This window comes from Xiphophorus maculatus, chromosome 20, assembly GCF_002775205.1.
Source record: "Xiphophorus maculatus strain JP 163 A chromosome 20, X_maculatus-5.0-male, whole genome shotgun sequence".
In the NCBI taxonomy this organism is placed as follows: domain Eukaryota; kingdom Metazoa; phylum Chordata; class Actinopteri; order Cyprinodontiformes; family Poeciliidae; genus Xiphophorus; species Xiphophorus maculatus.
The window spans coordinates 8,708,448-8,735,694 of NC_036462.1; the positions used below are offsets into that span (position 1 = coordinate 8,708,448).

General features: G+C 37.6%; 2 protein-coding genes across 3 annotated transcripts in view; both read left to right on the forward strand.

The window, feature by feature from the left end:
- Positions 1-1,142: 1,142 nt before the first annotated feature.
- lrig2 (leucine rich repeats and immunoglobulin like domains 2) lies at positions 1,143-21,097 on the forward strand. Its single transcript, XM_014469947.2, has 18 exons — positions 1,143-1,820; positions 2,243-2,317; positions 5,230-5,364; positions 5,736-5,879; positions 6,084-6,227; positions 6,411-6,554; positions 6,832-6,975; positions 8,884-8,964; positions 10,247-10,318; positions 10,512-10,580; positions 10,978-11,141; positions 11,366-11,677; positions 12,346-12,627; positions 13,894-14,334; positions 15,141-15,293; positions 16,165-16,305; positions 17,154-17,378; positions 18,226-21,097. Exons 1-18 carry the CDS (start codon positions 1,636-1,638, stop codon positions 18,456-18,458), a joined length of 3,144 nt encoding a protein of 1,047 aa, XP_014325433.2. The 5' UTR covers positions 1,143-1,635; the 3' UTR covers positions 18,459-21,097.
- Positions 21,098-22,556: 1,459 nt separating this feature from the next.
- Positions 22,557-27,247, forward strand: part of LOC102218698 (membrane-associated guanylate kinase, WW and PDZ domain-containing protein 3-like) — a 148,121-nt gene continuing 143,430 nt past the window's right edge. For both annotated transcript variants that reach the window (XM_023325530.1, XM_023325531.1), the window contains exon 1: positions 22,557-23,502. In XM_023325530.1, coding sequence (XP_023181298.1) covers positions 23,196-23,502 — 307 coding nt within the window. In that variant the 5' untranslated portion in view covers positions 22,557-23,195. The remainder of the gene's footprint in view (positions 23,503-27,247) is intronic.

The following is a 27,247-nucleotide window of genomic DNA, read 5'->3' on the forward strand; positions in this document are numbered from 1 at the left end:
CTTTCAATGAAGCAGAATTGACAAAACATGATGAAAGTAGACAGCAGGGCTTTACGAAACTTCATCGGTGCGGCTGGGCTCACAAACACCAAGAGGAGTGTGAAGAGGAGCAGTCAGGTTTAAATAATCCCACCAAGCTCCCGTTCTAACACAATGATTCTGATCACAGATTACTGATGCATAAAAATTGTCTACATCGAAGTTGTTTTGAGCAAACAAACAATAATAGACTTGGCTAAAGTTATTTGTGAGATCAAGAAAATGTGCTTGCACTAAAGGGTTGGAGGACGAAATAATAATAGCTTCTCTCCTTTTTGAAAATTAAGGTTTGGCTTTTCGTCTCATTTGTATTAAAACTTACATAAACAATGATGCATGATGGAAAAATGCTGCCAGACCAACAGCTGTTTGAAGGTGAGCACAGTTAAAATTTTAATACCAACAGAAGTCATAATAGCTTGGAAACCCACTCTAATCTTTTATTTTAGCTTTGTGAAACAGAAGCAGCAATGAAACATGCAACAGATAGGGTTAAATATGCTCTATATGCTGCATAAAATTTTAATGTTTTTATTTCTTCAAGTAATTACTGACCTTGGTTTATTTTGGATTTTTTTTTTTTTTGCATCGTCTTATTTCACTGTACTTATTTTTGATGTGCTGGGTAAAACCTTGTTTCTTTATCCTATAAACGTATAAAAAAACTAAACAACATATGTAAGTACAACCTTTTTAAACATTACGTTATTATGATGATGATGATGATGATGATTATGATGATGATGATGATGATGATGATTATTATTATTATTATTATTATTATTATTATTATTATTATTATTATTATTATTATTATTATTATTATTATTATTATTATTATTATGTTATAATACCGAGAAAACTATGCTATAATTGTAAAGATCTGTTTCTGAAAATATAAATATTAAAATTTGCAGGTTAGAGATGCTTCATACAATACCGTCAAAAAATATGATTGTTTTTGCTAACGCTTTCCTGCCAAACTTTTCCCCCAAAGAAGTGGGAAGGTCGCCACTTTAACTTAAACTACACCCAATCAAATCGTTGAAATTCTTTGACGTACTTGACCATTGACCAATAGCGTGTTTGTCAACATGCTGGAATGGGGCGGGATCTTTGCTATCCTTTGTCATCAGTTTACGGCGCATTGTTTTTCTTTTGGGACAGGGCTCCAAAAGCATTATTATAATTTGTCGATAAATAGGCTTTTAACGTTTCCGTTGTTGTCTTGCAACCAGAAGCCGTCGGAGCATTTATTTTAGGCTATTTCGTTTTTCGGGAAGTGTTGTATTTTTGGGTCAAACCAGTTTAGCCGTTAGCTGGTTAGCCTGGCGGTGAGGCTGTCCTGATTGGAGCAGGACGAATTCCAGGCTGGTCGAGGAAGGGAACAAATCTCAGCTACTATGCTTCACGCAAGTTGGACAACATTGGATTACACGATTTGTGTTGGGTTTGTGACGCTGTAAAGCTGAATGATGTGTTCATTAGACTGAAATCAAACGCCTCGGATAGTTTGGTGCTTTTGTAGCTCTTAAAAGTGCCATTTGAAACGGTCTGTTAGCCACGTAGCTACATCTCAGTAGGAGGACATTTAAAATGGCGGAAGGTTGGCCCATTCTTCCAGCTCTTGTCCTGCTACTGAGTTTCAGTGCCTGGGTCACAGACTCTTGTCCTGCTGCTTGCTCCTGTCCAAAAGGACAAGATGAGGTCCATATTTTGGAATGCAACAGGAAAAGACTGTCCGCTGCCACCTTGGACGTCCCAGATGGGATAACTCAAGTGTAAGTACACAAGCAGATTTAGTCAGAATCGTGTTTCAACTAAATCCTCTGCTCTGTTTTGATACAAAAACCTTCATAATTGATCATGAAGTTGTAAATGCATTTTAATTGACAGAACCCTCTATTAAGGGCTGTTGTATACAGATATTTTGTTAGTTTTTTTCTGCGTGAATTAATCTCCCTGTAAACTAACTGATAATTAATGTTGTATATTTAAAAGAAACATTTTAGGTTTGTAACTGTTTTTAAATTATGTTAACTTTGTTAACATAACAACAAAGTTAACATAATTAACAAAATTCAAACTCTTCAGTTTAAATTTTGTGTTTATCCTTGCCCTGATTGATTTTCTAAATTCCTATTAGAGAGGTCTGTTTACTTTTACAATTATGATTGTACTATTGTGTGTCATTTCATTTCAGCACCATGAACCACAACGAGCTGGCTGTTTTCCCCTTTCTTGGAAACGTTTCATCAAACATTACCTCACTTTCATTGTGAGTACAGAACTTCCATTATGTGTCCTTTTCCCCTTATTTGATATAAAGACTTCTTTCTTGTGAACATTCTTTATTTAAGATTATTATGAATAAAACATATATGCATATGCATAAAAAAGCACTTACAACAAAAAAGAGAGGGAGAGAAAGAAAGGAAGAAAAAGGGAGCTCAGCAAACATTTAAATCCATTTCGGCAATTGACATTTCTTGGAAAGGTCCTCATGGGCTCACATGAGAAGGAGATGTACATATCCAGTGTCTTTCGTTAAAAGAGAGCGACATACAAAGTGGGCTGACACAGCTTTTTATAACCCATAGCATCTTTATCCGTGTGGCCATCTAAAGAGGAAAATAGCTGGTGTCCGTACACTCAGAAAAATGTCCATTTTTACATGAAGTTTTGCTGTTATCTTTTCCATTATATACATATTTTTCAATCTTTCTTGCCATTGTTGAAGGGTGGGAGGCACAAGCTTGAGTCAGGACAGAATTATCATTTTCCTTGCTACTAGTAGCAGAATATGTAGTAACTGGACTTCCTTTTTCCCCAATATCTTCACCTGGGGTCAAACCCAATTTATAATGCAGTGGGTTCAGTGGTAACGTGAACTTAAATATTTTTGTAATTTCTGTCTGAACCCCCTGCCAGAATGGAATCAGTACTGGGCAGTCCCAAAAATGTGAGTGTGATCCCCAATCTGATTACAGTTCCTCCAGCATAAATTTGTAGCATTTCTGTTGTATTTTGAAATACTGAAAGGTGTTTTGAAGAATCTCATTCTTAATTTCCAATCAAATTCCTTCCAACCTGGACTGTGGGTGATCTTAAAACTTTTTTCACAAATCTCCTCCCGCTCCTCATCTTCAATAACAATATTCATTTCTAGTTCCCACTTTTGCTTTATATTTATAGGATTGTCAGAGAAATGCATCTGTAAATGTTTATATAAATTAGATATAATCTTCCTCTTATTATTTTACTCCACACATTTTATCAGAAATATTTCTAAAGGTAATGCATTTTGTTTCAAGGTAGACCGTTCTTTGTGTGATAAAAGATAATCCCTTAATTGTAAGTACTTATAGAAATCTTTTGAGCATAATCCATATTTATCTTGTAACTGCTTAAATAACTTAAGAGTTTCTCCACTGAATAACTGATTAATTCTTATTAATCCTTTCTGTGCCCATCTCTTATAACCCGTATCCAGTTTGTATGGAAAAAAGTCAGTAATCTTGGCTATTTTTATTATGCGCGATATTGTTAAGGGTGCTTCTATTTTCTTCCTCACTAGAGACCAGACTCTGTATGTACAATTAATCCAATCATTTTCAATTTTTAAATCCTTCCAATTTTTCGATATAAAGATTTTAATACATTTTCTCCCATGAATGTGTAGCACTACCATTCTCCATCTAAGACCTATTTAAGTACACAACATTTGATGTAATGTACCATACAGTGCTATCACATGCTTTGCCACTTCAAAAAGCCTATTATATTTTGTTCCTGAGAAAAATAAATGATCTGTAATACATTCATAATCATAGTGAGCAGTTGCTAATCAATTGAGTCATTTCTACTTGTGCTTTCATTGATTGCTGAGAGAATAGTGGAAAAACTGTTATTGCCTTTTCTTTTTCTTGTTTTGTTTGGATCTAACAAAAGCTTCCAAGTCATTTTGTCTTAGAAAGTTATCTTATCCATGAATAAATGTAAACAGGAAAACTTCTAATCTTGCTTTTTGACTTGCAAAGTATGAAATAGAATCTTAAATTGTATTTCAATTTCAATGTGCACAATATTGCAATTAGAAAGTATGCTGGGATGCAGTATTTGGCAGGTCATAATATTTCAGTTGCCTATTTGCCACTAATGCATTTGGTCTGTTGGTTTGACTAACTGTGCATTATGCCCACAATATAAAATTCTAAAGCTCGTGTAAAGTAGCAAGGAAATACGGGCTAATTGTAAATGATAATGTCTCTGCAATACTTAACATATTGTATTGCAATTTCATGTTTTTTTTCTTTTACCTTAAATCCTGCAATCCTAACGTGCTATAATTTATTTAGTTTAATTTAGTAAAAATGAAAAGTGTAATCCACTAAATGCCTGGATATGGTCTCAAAAGTTTGATTTGTACTGTTAAAGTTGACCCATTTGCTCACTGTATAGAAGACTTGTTCAATAATATTCTAGTGTCACTTTGTTGAGCCAAATAACTGACTAGATGTCAGTTAATGGGGCCACCACACCGCTCACCAAAGAGCAGGCTCACCATGTACAAAGGCTACAGTTTTCAATACAGTTGGCCCTGTTTTGATTCCTGGCCCTTTGCAATTTGCTGCTTGCCTTCCCCTTACCTCTATACCATTCTATTTGTCCAGCTATTAAAGAATTATGGTCACAAAAAAATCTTTTATTGATTTAGAAAAGAAACGGGAGCAAACTTCCTCTGTGACAGAAAGGACAAAGTACTAAACTGACTGTTTGTTATATGGTTCTTATCTGTCGGTAGGAGGTTATGCTTAAATCTAGCTGCCTTCTATGTTTGAATAATTTTTATATAACCTTTAAGTGGCTGGGCAATAAAATATCTTTTAAAAAGCATTACAGAATTGTTCTGTGAAAGTTCACATAAAACAACTTGAAGAGTTTCATAAACATTAAAGATTTTTCTTTCTAATTCATGTAACCTGTCTCCTCAGAAGTTAGAAAAAATGAGCTGTCACTCCAAACATCTGAAAAATACAGATGTTTGTTAGGCATCATTAGGCATCATTACTCATTGGGTTTAGTATTCCAGTTTAGTCAAGCTTCTTGATAACTTTGAATTGATTGTGACTTGTAATTGTCAATGTTATTGCAGAAAACTGAAATGTTTTTGTTTTTAATATAATTCAGAGTCCACAATCGGATCTCAGAACTGTTGATGCATCAGCTGCAACCATACATTTCCCTGGAAACACTGGACCTAACGTCTAACTCTATCTCTGAGCTCAAAGTGGGAGCTTTTCCGTCCATCCAGCTCAAATATCTGTAAGTAATAATGCATCATTGAAATTAGCAGTATATACTTTTCCCCTCAGGACTTGGAGTGATCATTAAACATTAACTTTTACTTCCTCCTCAATTTCAGTGGATAACAATAGTTGTGTAATCAGTAGTATAGAATATAAGAAAACACTTCTGCAGATTAGGTTTAAGTTGAATAGTAACAGTTCTTTTGGGGATGTAATGCATTTTAAATATCTTAACGAAAAAACTACATGCACTGAGGCTTTTATTATTAAAGAAATCAGTAATGCATGAAGCTTATTTTACTCCTGAGTAGACCTAAAATAGGTGAGGCATATTTATCCCTTTTTAATTTTTTGCTTCAGTGTTTCTGCCTTTGTTTCATCTTTTAGGAATTTGAGTAACAATAAAATCAGCCTCCTGGAGCCTGGCTGCTTTGAAAACATCTCCAGCTCACTGCTGGTGCTTCGGCTGAACAGGAACAGATTAGTTACGCTGCCGTCAAAAGTCTTCAAACTTTCTCAGCTTCAGCTACTGTAAGTATTAAACATATTTTAGTTCAAAGCTGAAATCGGCACCCTCAAAGTGATTTTTATTTACTTTTTGGTTTGATCAACTTTTATTTAGGCCAATGAATCAAGCTGATAATGCTACTTTCAGTATTCCAGCCATTTTATGAGTTTACTTCATTGTTTTATTTCTGCTTGGCTAAATAAAGCTTTAATTTACTTTCCCAACAGGGAAATGAAGCGTAATAAGATCAAGATAGTGGACAGTCTGACATTCAAGGGTCTGGACTCGCTAAAGTCTCTAAAGATGCAAAGAAATGGCATCACAAAGCTCATGGATGGAGCATTTTTTGGGCTAAACAACATTGAAGAGCTGTGAGTATAATGCTGTTCATTTCAATTTCAAAACAGTTTAATTACTATTTGTTTTAGAAGTAGCTGATTGGTTTTGATGGGAAATACGTTTCTCCATCCACCCATCCATCCATTTTCTGTACAGTTTCTCTCATAAAAATAAATATTATCTCTTTGGTCTTTTGTTGTTTTCCCATCTCTCAGAGAGCTGGAACACAACAACCTAACTGAGGTTAATAAAGTTTGGCTGTATGGCCTCCGGATGTTGCGCATCCTGCAGATCAGCCACAACGCTATAGGTGTTATTCGTCCTGACGCCTGGGAGTTTTGTCAAAAACTGGAGGAACTGTGAGTATGTTGCTATTAAAAACTGAAACCTCTGTGCAGATGAGCAGTCCCACATGGTTTCATCAGCCACTGTTGTATGATTTATTTAATCATACAATGTTTACTGCCTTTTTTTCCTAGCCGTATCTGGACCTCATTCTAGCTTTTCACAGCTCATTTAGAAAAAGTTAGGTTGTGAAATTGCCTTATTTATGAACGCATCTCTTACACAACCAAATGAGGTCAAATTTAAATGTATGGGAATTGTATTTTATGAAATTGGTGTTTATCTTTGCAGAGACTTGTCCCATAATCACCTGACGAGAATTGAGGAGACTGCTTTTGTTGGATTAGGATTCCTGGAGACTTTGAACCTGGGAGAAAACGCCATCAGCCATTTGGGAGAAGGCGTCTTTAGGAGCTTGGCACATCTGCGGACCTTGTAAGTACAAGCCTGTAGCAGTATCGCTTCTAAGAATATTAAATGAAGCCAAGGTTGCTTATTAAAATCAAGTCTTGGCTTGTTCTTGACCTGCATTCCGACAGATTGCTGACTACAGTAGGTCTGTGGGCTTGTTTTCATTCCTTAACTGTACTTCTAGTCCTGTCATGAATATAGTTTTTCCTTACAAATTAGAAAAATTGTAGAAGCTGCTTTCTCTTTATACGCTGCTTTAGTTTCTGTTGTGTGGTAATCCTGCGTTAGTCATTTCATTTGTATTCTAAATCAAATGACTCGGTGTGTAATTTTTCCCAGAATTCCACTTTAGTTCTGTATTATCTGTCCTCCAAGTGAAGAAGAAAGTGTTTTTGACAGCCTGAAGAGGTGCTTTAATGATTAGCATGTATTAACATTTAATGAATGTGGGTTTCTCCTAAGTAGACTCTGATGGATTAAAACTGCAAATGCAATCATAATCAGTCTTTCTAATGGAATATTTGTATTGCCTTGTAAGGGCCCTGTCCATGTCATACATGTGGGATGTGAGAGGGTTCTGCACTTTAGCTGTACGAGTGGCAAATTTAATGGGACGATTACAGTATCAGCAACATTAGCATTACAACAAAGGTTTTGGAAATCCTATACAATAATATGCTAGCCTAATTAAGCAAGTATGCAATTTGTATTTAAGTATTATTCTGTAACTTATGACGTGTAGAGAAACTCCTTATTTGATGCAAGCATAAGTCGTTGAAATGAAATATGAAGAGTTTATGTTTTGGTATGTTTATCATCCAGAAAACTTTCATTGAAGAGGGGTATTTTACAGATCCAAACTTCTTTCAGAGGTGGCCATGCATGACGAAAGTAAAACAAAAGAGCCTGTGACCCATCCTGCAAACACAAAGCCTCTCTGGGTTTCCAGGAGACCCATGAACTGTGATAAATAGTGCTAAACAGAGCCAATTATTTCCTCTCATCAGAAGCAGGGCCACCAAACTTTGACACAGCTTAGAAGCTCGGTGTGTCAAATTGTTAGGTTCGCAACTTTGGCTACATTCACATAGCAGGCCTTAATGCTCAATTTTGATAGACTTTTTGCTGGAATCCGATTGTTTGTGTTTGCGCGTGCATGTGTGTGGTCATACATACTCCTGATTACAATCAGGAGTATGTATGATTATACATACTCCTATGATGTATGATCAGACTTCTGATTATAGAAGCAAGTATAATCAGACTTCTGTGTGAACAGTTTAAACCCCAAAGTGACCCTCATGCACTGAAGAAGAATGTCACACAGCAGCAAACTGATTACGGGAGCAATAATGAATACCACCATCTATGGATTTATTTTAAAGTTATTCACCAATGGGAGCCGTCACAAGAAAGCACAACTAATACCAATGGCATTTTGTAAAGCATTGACTGGAATTTGTGTAAAGTAGTATTGTTGTATGCGTTGCCGGCACCAGGAGTGGTGGAAATGCGATTATGATATTTCATTAGTCCAGATTTGTCATAGATTTAATTGTTGTTTATGTCCAGTTTTAGTCCGTCTGGCGGTGACGCACGTCTCACGTCAATGACGTAAAAGTTGGATAAAATGTCACTAGACCATTTAGACTGCAGACACTTTCCAAACTACTGGAGATGTGTCTTATTTGGTATCATATTAGTGACACATATTTGATTGATTTATTTGTTTATTTTTTTGCGGCGGTTGAAGGTTGAAAAGATTGGAATGGGGTCATTAAAACTGCTGTGTGACCGTTGCCTAGAGTTGCTTCTACTGGCATCCACAGTTCTTTGGTTGGAAAGACTAATTTATAATGTATTTACAGAAAAAGTTTTTAGCTGTTTAGCACATTTAGCATATAATGTGTGATATAACTCTTTGTTTTTCAGAGATATTCGCAACAATGAAATCTCATGGGCCATTGAAGACTCCATTGCTGTATTTGATGGAATGAAGAAGCTGAACACACTGTGAGAACGAATATAAATATGGCTGTGAAATTGTAATCTACTGCTTGCATGCATGCATATTGTTGGAATGCCTTTCATTTAGACAAATAACCTTCTTACATGTTATTTCTTAGTGCTTCAGACCTTTCATTAGTGTTTTAGTGATGAATGTTATAAATCTAACACATAGCTGTTTATTTACAGTACTGTAAAAAAGTGTTTGCCCTTTACAAATTTGTTCTGTTATAGCTGATTTTGTCCCAGTGAAAGGATTCTGATCATGAAAACTAATATTATTATAAGAAAAAGACAGGCAGAGTAAATGGAAATGAATTGTTTTACATAATTATTTTATTTATTATAGAATAAGACCATTCAGACCAATCTGATACTATGTGAAAAAGTAGTATGTGTGCTTTGAAATATTGTTCTGGAGTGTAGCCCAAGTGTTTAGATTAATGTCCCAAACTGATGCTGATAATCTTTAGGATTTTCAGGTGGAAAGTAGCTTGTTTTGCCAAATATGTGGTGGAGCTTTGGGTTTTATTTGGTCAGCAGCAAATAACTCTCTTGAGGATGCCATTTTTCTAGTCTTTTTTTTTTTTTGAGTTATAATCATCATCTGAGCTAAGTGAGGCTACCAATGCTTAATGGTATTTTGGGTTGTTTTTTAACCTCATGGATGTGTGTTTGACATTCTCTTGGAGTTATTTTGGTAGGACAGCCACTCCTTGGAAGATTCATTCCTGTTTCGTTATTTCTCCATTTGTGGTTAATGACGTTCACTCTGCTTTATTGAAGCCCCACAACCTTAGAAATGGTTTTGTAATCTTGTCTAGACACAGTTCCTCTTTTCATATCTGTTCTTCTTTTAGTTGAACATGATGTATTGCTATTTGAGATCTTTCAACCTACTTGTTGTGAGCTAGGTTCTATTTTAATAATACTGTAATTATGCAGGTCAGGCTATAATCACACTTTGTTTTGTACAAAGGGATGGTTGGTTTGGCAAACTGTTTTTTGAATTAGCTCCATTTGATATTACAATTGGTTTGATCTGAAAAACTTAAATGTGGCAAAAAAATAAAATCTGTCATGCACCAACACTTTTAACAGGACAATTCACTATATGTTTATAATGAATTTTTAATTTATAGCCATTTTATAGCCCGAACAAGCTGACTGACCATGAAATGCTGTATAACCTTCACAAAAGACTCGGTTGTATACTCAGTTTACCAATATGTAAGACAACTTAAGAAACTGTTAAAAAAATCTGACAAGAAATTACGTTATTTTGCAGAAATTTGCAGCGGAACAAAATCAAATCAATCACTCAGAAGGCATTTGAGGGGCTGGATGAGCTGAAGGAGCTGTGAGTTAAATCATTAAACTTTGTCTTTGTATCTTGACAGTACTGATAACTCCTACAAATATGTTGTTAATGACAGATTATATTTATCTTATCAGTAAGTGTTTTAGAATTATGTAATTTTAGTAAATCCAGATATTGCTAAGATCAAATCTCTAGTTAAAGGCTTTAATCCATATTTCTGTCTTGTTTTCAGGGACCTTGGCAAGAACGGTATCATGTCCATACACCCTGAGGCGCTTTCCCATTTAGAACTCGAAGTATTGTACGTATGCTGAAAGCTTAAGTCTTAGGTTTTGTTAAGCTTACATACCACAAAGTTTTTTTAATGTTGTTTCTTAAACTGATTTAAAAAAAAATGAAATTAGATTACTTATAAAACACAAATTAACTTTTTGTTTTGAAGTTAGAGATGTGTTTATTTATTTTCAGGTACATCTTGAGCTGACTTTGCTACCTGTTAGTAAAAACAGCCACGTCCTCTACTAGAAAATACTGCAGAAATATTTTTTCTTTCTTAGAGGTTTTGATCAGAACCTTGTTGGAGTCTCTTAAGACTTTGCATGAAGTACCCTAGATGCTGTGATGGAAGCAATGAAAGTAAGACAATAGTTTCTTTAAATTTATGACAATTTGTCCATTTTTCTGTTTTGCTTTCTCAGTGTCCTGAACTCCAGCAGCCTGCTGTGTGACTGTCATATGCAGTGGCTGGGTCCCTGGCTGACCGAAAGCCAGTTCCTTCATTCTGTCTCTGCTGTTTGCGCCCATCCTGCTGGTCTACTTGGTCGCAGCATCCTTTCAATCAGCCCAGAGGAGTTTGTTTGTGGTCAGTTTGAATATTTAAATTCTCAGAAATACACAATGAATTATAAGACATGTTGCAAATAGATCATTGTCTAGGTTTGCTGTTTTTGTTGAGGTATTTGGAATATTTAAAATTGTAATACAGTGTGATAAGTATTTTATTCTGAGAGATATTTTATTCAAGAGTTCTATAGGAATATTGTTAATATAGAAAAATTCTCCCATTTTCCTCTTTCTCCACTATAGATGATTTCCCCAAGCCTCGGATCACAACCCACCCAGAGACCTCTGTGGCTTTGAGGGGCAACAACATGACTCTGAGCTGCGTTGCATCCAGTAGCAGCGACTCGCCGATGACCACGGCGTGGCGGAAGGACGGGGAGGTTCTCTACGATGCAGAAGTGGAAAACTACGCCCGTTATCAGGATGGACAACTCATCTACACCACCATGCTTCATCTCCTTAATGTCAACTTCACTGATGACGGGCTTTACCAGTGTGTTGTCTCCAATCACTTTGGCTCCAACTACTCAAACAGGGCTATGCTGACGATCAACGGTGAGACCCTGTCCGCTTTTTCATGAATACTTTTAACATTTGTTATTAGAAATGTACTGATCTGATATTAATATCTGTATTGGTCTTGATATTGAAAAAACAAATTCTAGATTGAGTATCAGTGACAATGTGCCTGGTCCATAAGGGCAGATCTATTCAATATAATTCTATGCTTTATCCTCTGAGCTTTATTATTTATTGTACATTGGCTGTTATGCTTCTTATTGCACTGACTGAACAAATGAACAAATTAAAGTTGAGTTGTTTTTACAGGTTTGACCAAGCTTGTGAAGCTTTTGATGTCTTTAAGGATGCTGTACTGGTCCACAGTAATCAAATAAACTTGTTACTCAGCAAAAAAGTGTTTAAAAAATACACTTTTTAAGTCAATTCAACTCTGGTTTTATGTATCGAATTGTATAGACCAATTCTAAACTTAAGGTATCTGTATTGGTATTGGAAGTGGAAAAAGTGGATTGGTGTTATGCAGTTTTCTAGAAAAAGTATTAGTCTTAGAAACTTAGTCTGCACTACCTTAATAAGGATTGTGCTATTGTGATTTAACTGAATTGCAATTAAAATGATTACTTAAAAGATTTTAGGAGAAGTATCAGCCAAAAGATTTCTTGATAACAGACCCTAACCCCAGATTGCCCTCTGCTTTTCAGAGATGCCCTCCTTTCTTAAGACTCCCATGGATCTGACAATCCGCACTGGGACGATGGCTCGGCTTGAGTGTGCAGCGGAAGGTCACCCTTCTCCCCAGATAGCTTGGCAGAAGGATGGAGGCACTGACTTCCCCGCTGCCAGAGAGCGCAGGATGCACGTAATGCCAGATGATGACATCTTCTTCATTGCTAATGTGAAGACAGAAGACATGGGTGTGTACAGCTGTACGGCTCAAAATGCAGCTGGCAGTCTCTCAGCTAACGCCACTCTGACCGTCCTGGGTGAGTCATGCTCCTTAACAGCAGAGTGTAGCTGTTCCTTTGTTTTCTGGTTGGTTATTTCCACTCAAATTGGATGCTTGTCTATATGTGTCACTTACTAGAAGCTCTTATTTGTTACCACTTTGCCAGATTGAGACAGTGATGCTACAAAAGAAAACCTTAACATGTTTATTATTCACAGGTTTCACAGGTTATGGGTGGTTGAAATTCTTGAAAATGCTTGAATTTCAATATGATGTTTTCAAGTGCTTGATTTCTATATAAAGTCCTTTTTAAGTGCTTGATATCCAAACTGCACAATTTTGTAACAAAGTGCAAACAAACGTTTGATTAAAAGCCTAAATTTAGAGAACATTAAACTTAATTAAAGTTGAACCCAGATATCTTCACCTAATAAGAAGAGAAAAATTTTTAAACTTCTAAACTTCTCTTGTTTAGATGACAAGATAAGCTATCTAAACAAGATAAGCTTTGATAACTTATCTAGGTACAAAGATGTACCAAAATTCTCTAAATTTAGGCAATTTAGAGAATCACCTTAATTATTTCAATTTTCTAAATGCCATAATACTTAGCAAGAACATTTTCTACATGTTGTTTTTGTGTAACTTTCTTTATATATTTAGCATTTAATTTGAGCAGGAAGGTCATCTACCTAAACATAATTTGTTTGGATTTTTTCAATGTAATGAATATTTATTATTCCCAATGACTCACTGACTTATTGATCTAAGTAATTGAAATAAGGGCTAGCTTATAATTTATACATTATAGAAATTAACATTAACACAAATTTTTCTTGTTAAATGAATGTTTTGTTCCCTGAGCAGTCAGGTACATAGCGTGTGTCTGTATGTGTGTGTGTGTGAGAGAGAGACATTTCAAAACATAAACTTTTGTTATATTTTAGTTAACGTTGTCCCTGCTGTAGAACATAAAATACCATCATAAGAAATTAACAAGTCATAAGTTATGTCATAGTGAATAAAAACTCTTTGTTTTAGTTTATTTGTATTGCTTTTATTTAATGTCCAAAATGTGGAAAAGTTTGAAAAATTTCCTTAGAAATGCTTGAAAAGTGCTTGAATTTTACTGTGGGAAAAGTGTGTGAGGCCTGTATTCAGATCCTCCTGACTCAGTATCTATATGAGTCACTATTTTAATGACTAAACTTGCTAGACTTTTTATGCAAACTAGTTGTCAGTTACAAACTTCATTTTTCATACCAACCAATTCCAAAACTTAATCAGTCCTCCTCTTTTCCAGAAACTCCATCCTTCGTGCGGCCATTAGAAGACCGAACAGTGGCACGTGGTGAAACTGCAGTGCTTCAGTGCATAGCCGGAGGCAGTCCCGCTCCCCGACTCAACTGGACCAAAGACGACGGGCCTCTCATGCTCACAGAGCGTCACTTTTTTGCTGCAGCCAATCAGCTCCTCATCATAGTTGATGCTGGGTCAGCTGATGCTGGGAAGTACACCTGCATCATGTCTAACACCCTGGGTACCGAACGCGGCCACATCTACCTCAGCGTCTCACCATCACCCAACTGTGACACATCAGTAGTGTACGACAGTGACGGCTGGACCACTGTGGGGATCGTGGTAATTGTTGTTGTGTGCTGTGTGGTTGGGACGTCACTCGTCTGGGTCATTGTCATCTATCACATGCGCAGGAAGAATGAGGACTACAGCATTACCAACACTGGTTAGTCATTTTAGAAATGCTGTTAAATGAAGGCAGATACAAGATTAAAGGGGACCTATTATGCAAAATCCACACTTTGCATGTTTTTGTACTTCTGTTTTGATCTCAACTGCTTTTAAAAACAACTAAAGCTCTTAAAAAATAAAAAACACCCAGCCATTTTTTGGCAATAGGTTAATAACTGTTTCAAAAACATTGGGAATGTAACGTCAGAAATGATCTGGCCCTGCCCCTCACCTGGGTGTACTTCCCAGCATAAGCTGGGAAAGCTGGACTTACTAACCCCAGCTAAGTCCAGCCTGTTACCTAGCAACCCAAACTGAACTCCCAGATATTTGGCCAGCAGATTTTACCACTATATGTGCTGTACAATGGGTATGTTTTGTTGTTGACTTGCCATCCAGAAACCATTTGCTGCTTCTTGTTGGTTGTGCAGGAGGGTCTACTAATGCTTTTCAAAGATATAGGGTTGTATAATTGTGCGTCTGTTTTCACCCTTTTAACTTGAAATGTAAACGTTAAGTGATGGAGTGTGGTCTGTAGAACCTTATTTAAATTTAAAGTGACAAGAGGCCCTAAAGCAGAACTGACCTGACTAAAATCTCATCTAAAAATGACTTTGTGTAAAAAATGTAATGAACATGCTTTATATAGTCCATAAACCCATCCTAATCTTTTAAGGGAAGCATAGTAGGTCACCTTTAAAGCTTTACTCAGCCAGCAAATCAGACATTCTGCCATGAAACTAATATTTATCTGATTGGAAATGACTTAGCACACTGATTGAATACATGTCTTTGTTACAGATGAGATGAATTTGCCAGCAGATATCCCAAGCTACCTGTCCTCTCAGGGTACTTTGTCAGAGCCACAGGAAGGCTACAGTAACTCTGAGGCAGGTAGCCACCAGCAGCTCATGCCTCCACTCTCCAATGGATACATTCATAAGGGCACTGATGGTATGTACTCTGTTTTAAATCACAGCAGGATACAGTCAAACTTTTTTTTCTCAATTGCTGATGTTTGGTTTGTAGGTTTGTGATACTGACATTACAAACATGTTATATTTGTATGCACGACTCTTGCAGTAGATGCAGTTGAACTGCTATGATGTTCCTCAGACATGTTTTGTAATGTAAGTTGCTTGGAAATTCTTAAGAGCTTTGTCATTTGTTGACACAATTTAGAGTAAATTGCAGACAGAAGTAATTTACTTGTTAGTTGACATTATAAAACAACTGGTTCCACTGAAATTGTTTTAGGAGTAAAACTCCTAACACACTTGAAACATTTCAGAAATTATGCAAAAAGAATTTAACACCTTACACCGTGAACTATTTCTTTATTTATCAACATAATAAATAAGGAAGTATAAAGTGTTTGTCCATCACAAAAATGCCAATCAAGCACATTAGATTTTCTGGGGATTTTTCCCACAACATAAATTGAAAAAGTTCAAGGTGTGTGAATACTTTTGCAAGTTGTTTGCCATAACTTGTGACTAAATCTCCCAAGATCTGACTTAAGGACTGCATGAGTAGATTAAAAATAATAGCTCTGTCTAGTTTTTGTTTGGGCTTAATGAACATCTTCATCTCAAAAAAACATGTTAACATGATAAAGAATACATAAATAAACAAAAAGTTTTCTAAAGAAACCCTGCTCCTGGTAAAACAAAGCAAAAATTTTAGAGGCTTTTTAAAAAGAACACAGCTTCTCAGATGTGATTTAAGATACGCTCATGCCTGTCAGGCACTTGTGTCTGTTGTTGTGTTTTGGATCATATCCCCTGCAGAATGAAACTGTAACTAATTATTATGTTTGTCCCAGGAGTCTGCTATGGAGACACAGGCAGTGAGGTGGAAACTGAAGGGAACGGGATGCTGCACTGCAGGATGGGCTCTTTGTTCACCGGCCGTAGCAGCTTCCATCCTGGCGAGTCTCGTGAGGGATTAGCGGGAGTCTCCTCTGGTTTGTCATTATTTTATTACTTCTTGCTTTTGTTTTTTTAAATTGTCATGTTTCCACCCTGAAAAACCTTTGAATTAAGGGTCAGCATTTATCATATTGTTTATCAATTTTGGTGGAAGATTTCTTGTCATGATAAGAAATTTGATTTATCGTTGGCTTGATGAATTCCATTTACTGATGTTTCACAAAAACTTATGACAGAAATGTTATCTTTAATATTTACTCCACTGTTCCATGAGAAAATCAATAAAATCAAAAATGCTAAGTGCACTAACTGTGTGCAGTTTTGTGATATAAATCACATATTTAAGTAGCTATCTTCCTGAAGAAACCAATTTCTGATGGGAATGCTTTTCAAGAGCAGTATTCGTGGTGCTATGAATACTGTGGAATGCATTTACAGCCACACAATGACCAAAAAGAGAATTAATAAATAGTTTTTAATCATCATTTTTATTGATACTACAATAGTGCCACAAAATATTGTGACCAAGCCCTATTTTGAACTTCCTTCATTATGCTTGCACATTAAGATGTTACTTTTGTAACATTTTTAGCTTTTCTGATTAAAAGGCCAAAAATAACAAACACGTAATTAAATTAAGCAAAATTATAAATATTGAAAACACTCTTAGCAAAAATGTACATAACATCAGTTTGTACATTTTTCATTTTTAGTTTCTTGCAGAAATGTGAGCATTAAAGAATTAAGAATTGAGTACTTGAGACTTCCTGGAAAATCAGAATGAAATCAAATGTCCAAATTTATTCATGAACTTATAAAAAGTAACCAAAGTAATAAAGAAAAGTTAAGTAGAACAATAAAAAATATTGTTTTGTCTTACTAGGTGGTGCAGGTCCTCTTGTCATCTGCTCTGATTGCTACGACAACGCCAACATCTACTCGCGAACGCGAGAGTATTGCCAATATGCTTATCTGGGGGAGGATGATCCACTGGACAGGGCCCTGCCAGGCCTGAAGGACGGCCTTGGAGACACTGCCCACCCTGAGGACACAGCACTGGACAGCCTCATGCACAACAACCAAACTTCTGCAAAGCAATATGTTAAAGGTAAGACATCATCAAAAGCTGAAGTTTTTTATACTTGCACAAAAACCTAAAATTACCAACACCTGGGTATAATCTACAAATACAAAGTGGTTTTTAAGGAAAGTGGCTATTAACAACCCTGCAGAAGCACAGATTAGACTGAACCAAGCTTGTTTTTATATGCTGTATGAGTATTGTGGTCATTGATTTAATAAATCTGCAGAGGATTTTTTCCATTGACCTGTAAAACCCAAAGGTGAAGCCACAAGACTGCTTGTAGATATTATATTGACTTTCTGGATATTTTCTTTTCAGTTGCACAAGTACAGTGCACAGTAAAAATGCATAGAAATGTTTTTCTCTGCTTTCTTAAGAGATTTTGAGCAATAATATTACAAATTGCTGAAAAAGCATGAAATCTTACCAAGTATTTTTGTGTAGTTTCTAGTGCACATTTCTTATTAAACTTAAAATATAACAAAACTAACTTACAAATACATTTTTGCCGAGATATAAGAGCTTGTTTTGAGTAAATAATTCTTGAATATTAATAAAAATTACTAGTTCCACAGTGAGATTATTTCCCTTATATCAAAAATGTTTTCCATGTTCTATGTGACATAATCTGCTAGTGGAACTAGTACTTTTTAAATCTACAATCAATTTAAAAATATATTTACTTAAAGCAGGCTAGTATATCTTCTTGAAAAGTTACTTGTGAGCAAGTTTTATCCTATTTCAAGTATACTAAGATATTTGCACTAGAAACTAAGCAAAAATACTTAAGATTTTGTGTCCTTGCAGCATAGGGAAAGAGAATCATTTTGGTGCTGAGATAAAAGGTTTTCTGGTTTTTGGCTATTTGTAGATTCGCTCAGCAGAACTTTATGGAGAGAAGGTGAAGATCCATCATCAGTATCTCAACCTGGAGCTTCCCATCTTTCAGTAACATTACACAGGACACCTGCTCTGACCTCTGCTGCTGACAGGGCAGTAGAGCAGAGTGAAGCAGTGGCTAACTACTTCCCCAGGCAGCCCACCCAGGACCACAGAAGTGCCTATAGTAGGACTAACCCGCAGGAGCATAGGGCTCCCACATAGGCTCTTTAATTTCAGGCAATGTTTTTGCCTCAGACTTGTTTCTGCACCTCCTTACCTTTTCCATCCTTACCTTTACCCACTACCTCCAAAGAGATTCCTTACTTTCTGCCAAAGATGCTCTCTTGTATGTTTACATTCCCCAGCTCAACTCAAGAGGACAAGCTAATGTTCTGTACTTCAGAAGGACTGATTTCTCAGACAGGATTAATTAAAATGACCTCTTTCCAGACATCCTCACCTCAGGAAGAGGCTGCCTCATCTCTTCACTCTAGCTATTCTTCTGTCTCCAACAAAAAAAAGAATGAATGTATGCTTAATGGAACCAAGTCGGACGCTGCCAGGCAGGACCACTTCTCTGAGGCAGCTGTGCCTCAGCATTTCTGGTACTAGTTGCAGAGTACTCCATGTCTTAAGAAGAAAACACTAAGCCCTCTTTTTCAAGTGGAGGAAAAGAGGGTAATTAAAGAGAAAGATATAGTTCCCTGACCAGCAGTATTCAGTTGATAACATTGGAAAGACTCTTAAAGGCTTACCTCTCATGTTTCCGCAGCCATTCTGACTGACTCTTATGCAAATTCCAGAGACAATAACACCAAAATGTGGTGTGTATTATGAGTATACACATATATAAGTACATTTTTCATGTATTATCCTTATTTGTTGTTTCGGGTTTTTAAATCATGTTAATTTTACACTTTTGTTTAGAATAAAGAGCAGTTTGGGAAGAAAACCATTTGTTTTGCACATGAGACTATCACAGTTTTGCTGGGTATTTTCTGATGGTTGTCTAACAGATGGCCTTGTTTTTATATCAAGCCTTCTCAGTGACCTTTCTTTCTACAGTATGCACTGATTCATTAGCCCTTTTGTTTCCTTTGTTACAGGCACTTCAAACTTTATTGTGCAGTTTACTTGCTGTTTCAGGTTATAAAGAGGTTGTTTTTTATTTCAGTTCAGTCAGAAAATTAATGATCCTACATAAATAGTAATGAAGCCTATGATTTCACCCTGGACTGTGAAAAAAGGAATGTATTGTGTTCTTTTATATGTATGTGTATGTAAATAATGTTATCTAATGAATTACATGCTCTGTTTGTGCATTTGAGGTGAGAATTACAGCAGCTACTTGTACAAAGCAACTTAAACGTCCACAATGTGTGAGCAGTATGCCCAAATTTTACATTCTTGTTTTTGACAGAAATAATCAGACTTTATTTCTTGATAGTTTTTAATTATTTTATATTTTTTGAAAAGTTGAAAGTTGGGGTAAATCAAAAAATCGGCTCAGATTTTCTTAGTTTTGGGAAATCTGCGAGCAGCTGATCTTTGCATGAGAAACTGATCTTATCTGAAAATGAGCCACTGTCCACTTTTACTCTGCCGTAAGAGAGGACTGACTGCCTGACTCGCCCACCCGGTCAAATCTGCACATACGCAATGAACAATGGTCGCCCCACTGTTGCCAACTTAGCAACTTTGTGGCTATATTAGGCAACTTTTCAGATAAAAAAAATTTTAATTGGCAGTTTGGGCTTGTTAAAGATTGGTGATTGGCCAGAATACTGCTATAGGTGCAATCCTAGATGAAAGACACTAATTGTAAAACTCTACCATACAGTTTTATCAGCTGCTATGTTGTGGTTGGATCTGATACAATCAAATCCAGGGTTACAGAACAGTTATGAAATTTCTTCTGTTTGGGAAAAGTGTACCTAATGAATTTTTTTGCTGGGTGTGTTTAGTTATTTTCCCCATTTTTCTAATTGTCCATTAGATTCATCCTCATATGTGAGAGTTTGGATATATTATCATCTCAATCATATAATGATTCACAGGATTTGATCTCATTGGATCATTATTGGGATCCAATGAGTAAAATGGTACTAAACTCAGAAATGCTGAAATTAATTTTAAAGTGCGTAATTATGCTGCCTCATGCTGATTTTTCTTTTGTCACAATTTATATCTTGGGGGAAAAAACATATTTTTTATATCAGCTGTACTTTCAATTGCCTTAAACAGCAAGTGGTATTCAGAAATCCTCAGTGATGTGCAGGCATGAACTGAAAGTTCCTCTTCTGATCTACTTTTTTTGATTCCAACTTGTTTTTATAATTCTTAATGTGTGTTCCTAGCACTATCTCAGCCTGTTTTTATTTTCTGAACTTGGTATCAGCAACAAAGCTAATGACCAACTGGTGTCCAAGCGAAGAATAAAGCCTTGGCATAACTTTGTGGTCTTGTTATTTTCTCACACTCCTTGTTTCAGTACTAAATGAGTTTTCTGTTTTTGGTGGTTTAAAACTCTCCGTAAATGATGCAAACTTGCAGTCATACGTGATCAAAAGTGATTTATTTGTTGGGCGTTTAAAATTTTTAGACCAATGCTGCCGATGACAAAATGTGCTTTTAGTTCTCTAAAACATCCATCCTGACCTTATACCAAAGTTTAACAGTGATTGCTCTGGCACTATCCAATGCTGCTCTGTTTACTTTGTTAAATCTTGCCTTTTCTTTTTGTAAAATGTTTATTTGTATTGTATGTCGGGCCTTGTTTAATTGTACATTCTGTAAAGCATGTCTAAAGAGTCTTTTTGTTACACAGCAAATATTCCAACATTAAACATGAGTTCTCATAACTTCTGTTGATTTTTGACAATATTTTTACAAAACAGAAACATATTTTCAGCCCTAGGGGCCTTTATTGAACAGTACATAGACAGTAAATGAGGAAAAAGAAAGGGAAGACCAAAGAGTCTCAAGCAGAAAGATTTTTGAAAGTTTATTAGCTTAAATATGAAACCTAATGCAGTTCTACATTGTCTTTGCTGGTGCCAACTTGGGAAAACAAGTATGCAGTTTCCACGATTTAATTTTGAGTTTCAGATATTTCGCAGACATAAATTCTGGTCACATCACAGAGCAATTTTAAAAGGGCAAACAGATTAAATGTGGGCTTAATTGCATCAAGCTTGTACAAGGTTGGCCAGCATGGGGCCTAGTGTAGGAAAGAAAAGATTCAATAAAGGCTCTTATATAAATCCATGCTATAGCAGAAAAATCAGATGGTGTTTAAACTTAAAAATGTACAATTTGTATCTCAGTTGCAGTCCATTCTTCCCAACAAAGACAAGGTGACTGCGTTAATCAGCCCACACAAGCTTATGGATTATGCAGGCGATGTCCAAGGTGCTTATTTAGTCAAGGACGTGGAATGGGTCACATTCCTAAAAACAAGTTTTCTGTCTTCCTCATTAAGGTTTATGCAGCTTTATCCATAATTTCACATGCTGGTGAAACATTTGACTTTTAAGAAAACAATATTAAACATTTTAGTACAACAACTTATAGCACACAAAAAAAATAAAAATAATGGGAAGATATATTCCCATTATATTCCCAGATAATGCTGGTCAGTCCTGAAAGACCTTTAGAGCCTGCATAAACCTTCCGAGTGTAGAAAATGATCTCCAACACGCAGTTATAAATGAATGGTTCAGTTTGAAGCATATTAATGCAAAACAAACAAAACGTCAGTCTTTACAGTGATGTACATTGCACTGTGGTCCACCACATAAAATGCAAATAAAACATTGCATCTGGGAGTTGCAACAAAGTAAAGTCAACGCCTGAATCAATTATCATGAAATGAACTAATCCTATCAGTCCTGTGATCTTATCAGCAGGTGGCGCTGTGTAAATATTAATTGTATCCACCTGGAAATTCCTCCCCATACCAGATTTAAAATAATAATAATAAATGTTTCAAATGTGGGTTCCTAATTAGGCGTGATTTGTTTTGCACGCTTAATATGAGGATTATTGGGGCGGATATTTATAGATAATCTCATATGTAACGCGCATGTCTTTCTAATATCCAAGATTAATCCATTAAAATAGAGCGAAAATGTACAAGTAGACCTCGACGAAATTGATTTTACATAAGAAATTAAATGACATAAAATAACACTGAACAATATTGCACTGTTAATGTGTATGTGTGAGTTATTTTCACCATCATTTAGTACCGCGACACGCCGAAGGATGGAGCCAGCATGAGAATCTGGGAAACTGCTGCTGAGCGTAAAGGGGCTGGTTCGGAGCTGAACAACGTCCCTCTCGGCCGTACCAGGTGTGTTCAAACCTGTAGCAGACAAACGCTCAGCAGATGTCTCTCCACTCAGTCACTACGGGGTGGATCTCAGCCGCGTAAACACCCAAACCGGTGAAAGCTCCCGCCAGTCTGCTCTCAGCCTGCCCACAGGTATGAGGGATTCTCGCAAACTGCGCGACGCTTCAGCGACAGACGCTTCTCAATCCGCCGCAAAGTGAGTGATTTTAAGCCCACTACGTCTTTCTTCGATTTATTGTTACCCGGAAGGCTCATCCAGATACAAATTGTGGACGCGGTTGTGAAGAACAAGAGCACATAAGCTTCATTGTCTTGTTTGTAACCACCTCGACGGTGTCAACTCTCTTGCTTTACGCACAAGAAGCGCTTGGAATCGCCACAATTGCAAGGACTAACAGGAGCGCGAACCTTTGACGCGCCATACCTCAGCATCAGACCCAGCAGGTGACCACCATAAATGTCAAGAGGATGAAATCCCCCGCAGGTTGACAGAATAACTCCTGGGGGTTCATCGGGCTGCGTCACTTCACGCTTATTTAACAAGCACAAACTAAGGCGCCTCTCGTCACTTTGATTAATTCTTCCATAATAAAAGGAGACAGATCATGTCCAGAACACTGAAGAAGAAGAAACACTGGTCCACCAAAGTGGTGGAGTGCGCCGTGTCATGGGGGAGCCTGGGAGACTTCGGCTCCGTGGTGGAGATCCTGGGAGGAGCGGAGCTCGGACAGTTCCCCTACATTGGCCAGATGAAGCTGGACGTGCTGGTGTGTCACGTCGGAAAGCTGCCGTACTACGGGGACGTCCTGCTGGAGGTGAACGGCACGCCCGTCAGCGGGCTTACGAACCGTGACACCTTGGCTGTCATCCGCCACTTTCGGGAGCCGATTCGCTTGAAGACCGTCAAACCAGGTGCGTCCTCTGCCCTCTGTTCCCAGCGCTGCTGCTGGCCTGTCACTTGAGCTCTGCTTGTAAGATGAGCGTTGTGATCCACAAAGCACAACAAACCCACATGATGAGTACCTGTAACTGTCTGTATTGGCTTAAGACATTGTCTGACAACGTTTTCCCTTTCAAAAAAATGTGCATAATATATCAATTCCATCCATCCATCCATTTTCTAACACCCTTGTCCCTAATGGGGTCTGGAGGGGGGCTGGTGCCTATCTCCAGTCTGGTGAGAAGCAGGGTACACCCTGGACAGGTCTCCAGTCTGTCGCAGGTCAACATAGAGACAGACTAATATATCAATTGAAACCCATAATTTCTGTAAAAAATGTACAACAAAAAGTTAACAGTTAGTTTAAGTGGGACCACCCAGCGCTTCCCTTTTTGCAGGATTACCCAGACTTCTGTAACTGCCTTCTGTCTCATAAAGTCTAATGACCAGTTCTCTCAGCACTTTCTCAGAAAGATCGAAGAGTGATAATGACCATAATGGCATGTAGCCCAGTTGGAGCCATCTCAGCTAAGTGCACTTACAAGCATAAATATAAGGGTCAGTCTCATCCTTTCATTATTCATCCAGACTTTTGCCCATTGGTCACAGATGCATATTGGTTCGTGGGAACGATGGACTGTCTCAATCAGTTTTGCCAAAAATCAGGCCTCTGTATCTTAAGCATTGGCTGAAATCTGTGGAATTTCTTAGGAATGATGCTGCGGCCCCCTTCTGGTTTGAATACAACCCCTTTACGTTTAATAGGGCTGCCCTGGGTCTTAAGCTGGATATACTTTTCTTTGAATATGTGCTAGAGCTGGAATGTCTGAACACCAACTGAGATCGTTCATAAGGTTACATCAGCATCATCAGCGGCAGCAGCTGAGTCTCAAAACCTCAGGCCAGAATCCCTGAATATTAGCTGCATGGGTGGACACACATCAGAATGTGTGTTTACCAGCAGCTCTACTATAATTTATTTAATATTGTATTGATTTTTTTTTTACATCTTTTCTAAGCAGAAAGGAAAAGAAAAATGCTTAAATAAATAAGCGAGACGTGCATGCACATGAATGTGTGTGTCTTTCATGGCTCCGCACTCCTCAGAGCTACTAACACCATGCTCTCTGCCCGACTAACCAAGGATGATTAATAAAGGGCATGGAGGAATGAGCCAACAAAGGGGGAGAAAGACACAAAGCAGCAGAAAGAGACTGGGAGAAAAATCCACCCAGCCTTTGGCTCCAGGCTGGACTCCCACACAAGACTGTTTTTCCTCTTTAGAGCTCACAGGGAAGTAATAGTGACAAAGACGGTGAAATTCCCCATCACTTTATTTTTTGCCATCATCCTTAGCAGCATAAACATACTGTTGTTTAATCTTGTGCTTAATGATAAGTTTGCCGAAAAAAATCCCCCTCCCACCCCAGCATCAGTGTAGAGGTGGGGCTGCTACATAGCCTTATTACACATCTTGCACATCTGCATTATGAGTATACATTCTTGTGTGGTAACCTCATGTTTAATTCACACCTCTTGCATAATTGAGTCAGCGAGTGGATTTTCTCCACTCCGTTGGAGGCTGGGGGCCTGGGGGATCAGCTGTTACCAGGAAGCCCGGAGAGCTGCCGATAACACGGCGGTGCTGACAGCAACCGGGGGAAAGAGTCCCTTGATCCACCAGATGTTCTGCCTTGCTCTTCCCAGTATCCTCTTGTGCTCTGTCTGAATCAACCTCTGGAGAAGGTATGCTTCCTGCGCTGTTGCTGCTAGTGGTGCTGACAGCTGGGGCGGAGCTTGGAGAGAGGATGGAGAGGGTGTGTGGATGCAAAGACTGAAATTGGGATTTGGGGCAAGGATAAAGAGACAGGATGCACGGTGCAAGTCACTACATGGGCTGTTATCTCTCTCAGTTATTGATCGGAGAGGAGTGCGAGGTGAAAGAGTTGCACACGGTCTTTCCTCTAGTTTTCTATAGCTTCCTGGTGTATATCATATATACTCTAGTGGTTGCTAAAAGGTTTCTCTTTACTTCCATGTGGGGCAGATGTGGATCAGTGGGTCATGCATCAGCTCCATGTATCACAGAGTTCTTATTCAAGACGTAAAACCTACATTGTCCCTAAAACCTTGAAGAAATTAGAGATTCGTTGTTGTGAAGAACGTTCCCTGGACAAGTCTTTTCCTTTTCTAAAAAAAAAAATGTTCAAACTGATTCAGCCTCAAGACTTCATTGTTGACAAAGCTGTGGACATGCCAATTTCCTTGCTGTCTTTAAACGCACCTCAATTAAAAGCTCTGTGCAGAGTGGAGATATCTTTTTCTGCTTGCATCCCCAGCTAAACATTGAAATGAATATCTTCATGATTGACATCCCAAAATATCTTTTTCCCCACATGTATGCTCTGTTCTGCCTCGTATATGTCTGCACAACTGCAATCACTGTGCAGCTGAACGTAGGCACAACCTGAAGTCATTTATGTGCAGCTGAAAGGATGATGACTCTGACAGCAAATAAATAATTTCACATTGCAGTGCATGGTGGAGCTGGTGCAACAAGGCTTCGTTTGTCTTTTGGTAGGCTAATATTAGCTGTGTGACTATATGAAACACATGTAAACAAGATGTCTTATTTGTACTGATGCATTCTGCCTTTTTTGTAGTTCCAGACAGAGTGCTACACATGTACAAATATACTCACCAGCTACTTTATTAGGTACACCCTGCTACTAACAGGTTAGATCCTATTGCCTTTAGAGTTGTCTTATGTGTGCGTTACCTCGATTAAACAATCTGTTGGAAATATTCTTCATAAGTTTTGATCCAAATTGACTTGATAGTGTGATGTAGCTAGCTGCTGACGACTTTTCTGCACCACAATTTTATTGTAAATCTACTTTTTGTATACCACACCCAAAAGCTCCTCATTAAGACAGTGATTTTTCTGGAGGCAGAAAAGTCAAGAAGCCAGTTTGAGATGTATTGTGACATGGTGCAATATCCTGCTGGAAGTAGTCACAAGAAGACAGCTATGCTTTAATACGCTGAGTTGGATGACCATGGAGTTTGTTTTGCTGTTTGTGATTGATAGCATGCAATTGAACAGGTGAACCCAATAAAGTAGGGACTGTATCTTTAAAATATTGCTCAGCAAGCTTGCTAATTCCTTGGAGCATATTAGTTTCATTGGCTAATTTTACTGTTAATTGTCTTTAATTCCGAAGTAAAATTGCAGGATTAGTTCATTTAAGTCTGCACTAATTCTGTTACGTACAACAGTTTGTTCCCTGCTCTTGATTACAGCTGTATTTACCTGCCTCTGCTTACACACAGCAGTGCGTTTTGCATTACCTGTTGATCATGCCAATAAAGAAGAATACAGACTGACATGAGCCTCTAAGCCAATGTATCAAACAGCAATAGAGAGTGTGGGTTAATCACATTAATGCACCGCTCATATCACAAAGTGCCTCTCATTGGAATCACGCTCTTGACAGGCTATGCTTTGTCACAGAGAAGAGATTTGCAGTCGGCTGTTAAAAAAAAGGGGATGAGAGTAAGAGTGGGAATACAGACTCAAAGATCTGTGGTCAAATCAGTGAAGACATGTTCTTGCCTCGGATGTTTCTTGCAGTGAGCTCAGAAAATCAGCACAGCCATTTTATATACTGCTCCTCTGGCACTCATAAGAAAGTCATTTAAAGCTACAGGACCTTT